Source organism: Grampus griseus (assembly GCF_964374135.1).
Source record: "Grampus griseus genome assembly, chromosome: 2".
Classification (NCBI taxonomy): Eukaryota; Metazoa; Chordata; class Mammalia; order Artiodactyla; family Delphinidae; genus Grampus; species Grampus griseus.
In genome coordinates this window covers 78,614,759-78,622,310 of record NC_139018.1, presented here as the reverse complement: position 1 = coordinate 78,622,310, position 7,552 = coordinate 78,614,759, and the positions used below count along the sequence as shown (strand labels likewise).

The following is a 7,552-nucleotide window of genomic DNA, read 5'->3' as shown; positions in this document are numbered from 1 at the left end:
CCCAGCATTCCCCAGTCTGGACAAGTATCTAATCAGCAGGCCTCCTTAGCATATCAATCCAAGACCACTCCAGAGATGAATGCCTGGGCCCAGTTTCTATTTTTAACTGGTGTGAAGGGGAGGAAAAACACAAGCATTAAAAATCAAAGTGTCAGTGAAGAACTGAGAATACAGGGCAACCCAGGGCAAACCAGTGATCTGTGTCCTTATGTCTCTCTGTTTCTTTCTCTTCTCCTTGATTCAAGTAATCCCTTTCTCCAAAGTCTCAGGATCCTCCACAAAGAAGCTGATACCATTTATACCAGTGCTTCTCACACTTCAGCATACGTATGACTCAACTGAGCATCTTGCTAAAATGCAGATTCTGATTCAATAGTTCTGGGGTGGGGCCTGGGACTGCTTTTCTAATTCATTCCTGGTTATGACCATACTGTGCATCCCGGTGATATGTTCAGTCGGTTGAAGTTGCTGTTATCTTCTTGACAAGAACATTTCTCTTTCAGTCTTGTCTTTGTCTGGAATAAACGCTTTTGCGTTATTAAGATGAATGTTCATCTCTCCACCAGCAGGTGGACAAGCAACCCTTGGCATTTGTTCCTTCATTCCCTTTGGCAGCAGGGGAGTCTTTCCTGGCCTAAAGGCAGGAGTCTGAGTTTGAGAAAAACCCTGGAATCATGGAGGAGAGCCCCCTGATGTCCCAGCTGGGGTAAACCTGCCCTCTCCTCCAACAAGACTGGGCAGGCTCTCACAGCAGCTGTTTCCAGCCTCTTTCCCTGACCAGCCCCTGAGCCATGCGTAAATTGGGGACCAAGGTGGCCTTGGTTAATCTCAGCTTTCTGCACAGCCCCAGCTCTCCGAGTTGTCATGCAGGTTGGTGGGGACTAAGCCAGGAGGGTGCCCTGTCCCAGGCACCCCTTTTCTGGCCACCCAAATGTGCTGCTGTGGTGCCCTTTGGGCCCATGAGGACTGCCAGGGCTCTGCTCCCCCAGCTTTCCATCCGGGAAGATGAGAAGCTGCCGTCACTCCCCTGCTGCCCTGGCCCAGCTGTCAGGACCCCTCAGCAGAGGGCGGGGTGCCAAGCCTTCCCCCTTGCGTGTGGCTTGTTGTCTCTTAGGCTGGCGGGGCTGTGGCGAAGCCAGCCACAGCACACCCAGGGGGCACCTCCACCCAAGAAGGGGGAGGGGGCCGGCTGGCGTCACCCGGTCTTCCCCTGCCCCCTACCCTTCACCGCCTGCCCCTCCCTAGCTCCCTATTTGGCCATCCCCCTGGTTGCCCCCTCCCCTTCCTTACATGGTCTGGGGGGCCCCCGGGCTGATCCTCTCCCCTGCCCTTGGCTCCATGAATGGCCTCGGCGCTCCTCAGTGGTGCGAAGGCGACCAAATAAGGCAAGGTGGCCGACCGGGCCCCCCACCCCTGCCCCCGGCGGCTCCAACTGACCCCGTCCATCAGCGCGCTATAAAGCCGCGCGCCCCGCGCGGGGCACCAGCGCCTGCCACACCGCCCGAGCAGCCGAGCCGAGCCCGCCCCGCGGACGGTGAGTCAGCGCCGCCCGCCCCGCGCCTGGAGCCGGTGCCCCGCGCCCCCACCGCTCCATCACTTTTTTTCTCCTTAAGACCAAACTTTTCATTTGGTTCGAACTTCTTTTGTCCTGGGTCTCGGTCTTCACTGGAGAGGGGCGCGTGGAGGGGTAGCCTTGGGCCCCAGTGGGGCTTTTGGGGTCCCCGCTGCCGTGTGCTTTTCCCTCTAGCTGGGGCTCGAGCATGGATCGGGGTGTGGATGGGCCCGAAGTGGCTTCCCGGTTCGTGAGAAGGCGAAAATGTAAAGGGCCGGGGAGGACCTGCTAAGGGGTGACCGTCCCTCTTGCACTGGGGCAGGGGAGGAGCCTCCTGGCCTGGGAGCCTGGGCGGTTCCTCTCCCCTGCAATGCAGCTTCTTCCCACCCTCCTTTGTCTGCCCCGAGGGGAAGGGAGACGACAGCGTCCCCCGCCCCCCTCCCCTGCCCGGGGACCCCCATCTGCCCTGTCCCTTCCTCCGGGGACGCGGACGAGGCCAGCTCCGCAGGCACTGAACGTAGGCCGCCTTGCTCTCGTCCATCCGTAGACCCCACTGAAGCTTCGCCAAGATGTGCGACGACGAGGAGACCACCGCCCTGGTGTGCGACAACGGCTCCGGGCTGGTGAAGGCCGGCTTCGCGGGCGACGACGCGCCCCGCGCGGTCTTCCCTTCCATCGTGGGCCGCCCGCGCCACCAGGTAAACTTCCCGCCCCGCACAGCCTGCCCTCACCTGGAGCCGTCTCCAGCCCCGCTCCACACCCCTTCCCGCCACCTCTTCAGCCCAGCAATCCAGGAAATGTCTCACCTGCCCCTCCTGTTCCATGAACTCATTAGGTCAGATAGGAAACGCTGGATTCGCTTCCAACCTCAGCCCAGGCAAGCAATACTCACACCCTCCAGCAAACCAGGAAACGTGCAGCACCGCCCCCCCCTCCCCCAGTCCACTTCAGGGACACAGCTCTGCCAGGGGTCCAACTTCCTCCTGTGAAAAGGTGGCAGCTTCTCTTTTCCACTCCTGACCTGCATTTTTAGTCCTCAGTATCTTCTCTAGCTCTTATACATCTCACTTTACTCCTTGGCCTCCCTTTTCAGTCCTGTTCAAAACTCAGAATAATACAACGTATCCGAACCAACCAGGAGCCAAGCCACATTGCTCCCTCTTGTTCACAGCCAGTTTATAGGGTTCCCAAAATGTAATCCATCTGCTTCCTGGCTGTTGCATTTTTAGAAGCCGGTTATGACAGAGGCAGTAAAGTGCCGTGGTGACAGTGACATACCACCTTGTTTATTAAAAGAAATGCCACGCTCTCTGGCTTTGTCTCGGTGCCTGGCCAGACACGCTGCCAGGGGGGAGAGTGGTATTCCTCAGTGTTGGCGGACCATGCATACTCCAGGACAGCTCTAGGAGGGCTGGATTTCCCAGACAGGATGGTAATAGCATATCAGTCCATCTTTTTATGTTTACTTGATGAATGTCAAACTCTTTCCTTGGGAGAAATACAGTGTGTCATTAATTCAGTCATTCCACAGTGTAGTCATTTATATTCCAGTCGACATAGGTGATGAGCTTAATAATTTAATGAAGGCATTATGGTATTTTAAAAATGAGGTGAGGCTCTGCTTCTTCCGTGAAATAGCTTCATTTCTCCCCATCCCTAGTTATATTCTAAACAATAGAATTATACCTCTTGGGGGTGGGGTGGGGAGAAGGTACAAGATTAACTTTAAATGATATTTCTGAATTGGGGTAAATTCCTATTGTTTCTTATTTCTCGTATTCATAAGATGTCACTTGACTTGGACAGTTACGTAGAAATGAATAAGGCATTGATTGTATTCCTGACATGGTGGAAGCTTGATTTTCTCATTACTTTCTTCTTGTAGGGAGTCATGGTGGGTATGGGTCAGAAGGATTCCTACGTAGGTGATGAGGCCCAGAGCAAGCGAGGTATCCTGACTCTCAAGTACCCCATTGAGCACGGCATCATCACCAACTGGGATGACATGGAGAAGATCTGGCACCATACCTTCTACAATGAGCTCCGCGTGGCCCCTGAGGAGCACCCCACTCTGCTCACTGAGGCCCCACTGAACCCCAAGGCCAACCGTGAGAAGATGACCCAGATCATGTTTGAGACCTTCAATGTCCCCGCCATGTATGTGGCCATCCAGGCGGTGCTGTCCCTGTATGCTTCTGGCCGTACCACAGGTGTGTTGGGATTGTAAGATAGTCCCTGATTAATTACATTCCCAAGTCTTCGACCTTGCTGGGAATCAGTCTCCCCAGTGAGAAAGGAATGATCCCTTTCCTCACACTCCCTGGGAAGGTGTCTCTGCTAAGGGAGAGGGGTAACAATAATACCCTGAGGTTGGTCTCAGAGCACACTTATTTCTAAGAACTGAAAGAATACAGAGTTAGATCCTCCCCTTGCCTAAAGTATGTGATGTCACATATTGAGGCTTTGCACAACTATCAACCTGGAATGCAGCAGTCATTGGTGTGTGTTCACACCATCACAGCCCCTGGGCACACATCCCTACAGGGTCTGAGTCAAAAAAGAGAAGAACACGTGTAAGTTAGAGGAGAGGAAAGAAAAACACGCCTGGTTGCTTGCATAAGGTGCTAATAGCTGGTAAGAGGGATGGTCATTTGAAAGTGTCCTGGGGAAATTTTTCTACTACAATATTTAAGAGGATGAACTGTTGCTGGCTTCAGATTTGGCATCCATTGTGCTCATTTTTATTCTTCATGTGTAAGGGATCTAATTTTATCTGGATCCTTGCCCAGCGCGAGTATCTCTTAGCCAGGATTGGAAGTAGGCTTTGACATGGTTAAAGCAGTGGTGTCCTCAGAGATTTACCTTGTTCTTGTCGATTTTCTCTGACAGGCATTGTTCTGGACTCTGGGGACGGCGTAACCCACAACGTCCCCATCTATGAGGGCTATGCTTTGCCCCATGCCATCATGCGTCTGGATCTAGCTGGTCGGGATCTCACTGACTACCTCATGAAGATCCTCACTGAGCGTGGCTACTCCTTTGTCACCACCGGTGAGTGTGTGTGTATCTCATCTGCCGTAGTATGTGTCTTGTTTTTTACCCTCCCCCAGCGAACCCCCCTACCTCCTCAAGGTTGATTTCATCTTTCAGAGCTTAACTGTGACACGCTTTATTTCTGCAGCTGAACGTGAAATTGTTCGCGATATTAAAGAGAAGTTGTGCTATGTCGCTCTGGATTTTGAGAATGAGATGGCTACGGCTGCTTCTTCCTCCTCCCTGGAGAAGAGCTATGAACTGCCTGATGGCCAAGTCATCACTATTGGCAATGAACGCTTCCGCTGCCCTGAGACGCTCTTCCAGCCCTCCTTCATTGGTGAGTTGTAGGGTCTGGTGCAGAAACACCGCTTGGTGGCTCCCAGGGTGAAAGCTATTATAATCAACAATGATTAAGGGGCCCTTGTGTTAAAAGAAGTCATAGCTTGGAGTCCCACACAGCTCAGCCTCAGGTCCCGATGGCTTACAGGGATGGCCATCACTGCTCCGTAGCAATGATATGATAAAGGATGACACACTGGCTTCATCTCAAAATAAGGAATGAGACAGAGTAGTAACTGAATAATCCATATCTGCAAGGAAGAGGTGACTCAGGAGTGCTGCCTTATTCTGATATGTTCCATCACCAAGTAGCTGGACGTTACTTTCATCACTCATTATTAAGTGTAACAACACTCCAACTCATAGTAATAACTGGACCTTTGTATGTCACCAAATATCTTTCCTAAGGAGTGATTTCCAAGAGGAAGCTTGTCAGGACCTTATTTTAGTCCATAAATAAGAATTGCATTAATTTACCGTAAATATGTGTCTCCTCCTTTTCTAATCCATCTCCGTACTCTGATGGGTACAGCAAGTGTTCCCTCCAAACAAGTGCTAAACACAGTTGTTTGTTTCTTGGCAGTCCGTTGTGGATTTACTGTCTACACTTTTAAGACACCTGTTCCACAAAACCCTGCAATGTGTCCTATAGAGGAACATATGTTTCAGAGACAAATGGTGACAGTTTACCAGCATAGAGGGGTACTATTCTCTTCCCTCTACCCTGGCCCCCTGGCCTGAGGGCACTGTGATTTTTCTTTTTTACACTTGTTCCTAGGTATGGAATCTGCTGGCATCCATGAAACAACTTACAACAGCATCATGAAATGTGACATTGATATTCGCAAGGATCTGTATGCCAACAATGTCTTATCTGGAGGTACCACCATGTACCCTGGTATTGCTGATCGCATGCAAAAGGAAATCACTGCCCTGGCTCCCAGCACCATGAAGATCAAGGTGAGTGGGGGAAGCAAAACAGGTCTCTCCGTATTCCAAGCAGAATTCCTAACTCCTTTCCCCTCACCGCTTAGCTTCCCGTTTCCCATAAACTTTTAGTTTTTCTAACACTTTCTCTGATTTTTCTAGCACTTTTCCCAAGATAGGAGACTTGGAAACACTTTCAAGCAGTGGATAAAAATAAATCTTTGAAGGAAAAAAAATATCTAAATCTTTGAACACATTTTAAAAGACCCCCCCACTTTCGGGCTAGCCTCCACCATGCATGTAGCTTATTGCCACATTATATTCTGTTTCAGAGAAGTGGGGAAGTTCTATTTTATAGTGACTTTGATAGTGGAAATGATGAAATAGAGGAAATGCATTAAACTTGACTCAGCCATATTCATTTGTGGGAATGAAGTATCACATTACAGTGAATTGATCACCAGTATACTTTCTGTGAATCTCCCCAACATGAGCTCTGTTGCTTGGAACTTCAGAGTTCACTGGTGGTTTTCGTTTTCATTCTGCAGATTATTGCTCCCCCTGAGCGTAAGTACTCTGTCTGGATTGGGGGCTCCATCCTGGCCTCCCTGTCCACCTTCCAGCAGATGTGGATTAGCAAGCAAGAGTATGATGAGGCAGGACCATCCATTGTCCACCGCAAATGCTTCTAAGGTGCCTTCTCTCTTAGTCTACCTTATGTTCAGGATGACGGTATGATGCTTCTTGGAGTCTTCTGAACCACCCTCCCTCATCTCTCATCAATCATTGTACAGTTTGTTTACACACGTGCAATTTATTTGTGCTTCTAATATTTATTGCTTTATAAATAAACCAGACCAGGACTTGCAACCTACAAAAGCAAACCTCTCTTATTTCTTTTTGGGGTTTGGGGTAGGAGTAGGATGGGGCCAGTGTTTGTGTACTCAGTCTGTGAACTCGTATATTGGCGGCCTTGACACCGGGAGCATTGTAATATCACAGCACCACAAAGTTTATCAGATGAATTAGCGTGACTTTTAGCTGGGAGTTACAATATTAAATTTTGATTTTACCCTTTGGGACAGAATCATGAAGATATTTCATATCGGAAAAGCAGATTAGGTTTAGCTCCACATAAGCGAGAAACAGAATTGGAGAACACAATTCTCTAAGATTCATTTCTATGATGACACTGAAAATTGTTGTCTTAGCGCATGTTCCAGTTGTTTTTGTGACTTTGCAGAAACCACGTAGATATTGGTAATGAGAAAGTCAAAGATTATTTTAAACAGATTAGTTTCAATTCTCATTCTCTTCAGTTATCTTCCTGAGAACCATGCATGTTAACAGTGAAACACGGAGGCCAGCTGACAGATAAGATAAGCCCAGCCATGTTCCATTCCAAATATTCCCTAAATAAATCAAGACCACTGGGCATGTTCAAAACAAATGTGAGGCAACAGGCACCAGATACCTTTGCCTAATCAGTGACTAACTTCTGGGACAGACGTCTTCAGTCTCTTCAGTTCTTTGAAATCCTGGGATCGTGGGTCGAATGGAGTGAAGTCTATAAAATCCTGAGGAGTTAAGGAGAGCAGAAAGCCATAATATTCCCTTTACTCCGTGCTGGGCTGTTTGCAAAGTATGCTGGGGATAGTGATACATCCAAAAGCATCTATTGTGCTCTGTCCTTGAGGG

At 49.4% G+C, this 7,552-nt stretch overlaps 1 protein-coding gene across 1 annotated transcript; it reads left to right on the top strand.

Moving 5' to 3' along the window:
- The first annotated feature begins 1,449 nt into the window (after positions 1–1,449).
- On the top strand, positions 1,450–6,738 carry ACTC1 (actin alpha cardiac muscle 1). The gene is made up of 7 exons (XM_082648948.1): positions 1,450–1,534; positions 2,100–2,250; positions 3,438–3,762; positions 4,442–4,603; positions 4,734–4,925; positions 5,706–5,887; positions 6,403–6,738. Exons 2-7 carry the CDS (start codon positions 2,122–2,124, stop codon positions 6,544–6,546), a joined length of 1,134 nt encoding a protein of 377 aa, XP_082505074.1. The 5' UTR covers positions 1,450–1,534; positions 2,100–2,121; the 3' UTR covers positions 6,547–6,738.
- The last annotated feature ends 814 nt before the right edge of the window (positions 6,739–7,552 follow it).

What these genes read in the sequence shown, in the direction of transcription:
- ACTC1 (XM_082648948.1), top strand. Translation starts at nt 2,122, where the DNA reads ATGTGCGACGACGAGGAGACCACCGCCCTGGTGTGCGACAACGGCTCC. An exon ending in TGCTTCTGGCCGTACCACAG is followed by an intron (nt 3,763 to 4,441) that starts GTGTGTTGGGAT and finishes TTTCTCTGACAG; the next exon opens with GCATTGTTCTGGACTCTGGG. An exon ending in CTTCCAGCCCTCCTTCATTG is followed by an intron (nt 4,926 to 5,705) that starts GTGAGTTGTAGG and finishes ACTTGTTCCTAG; the next exon opens with GTATGGAATCTGCTGGCATC.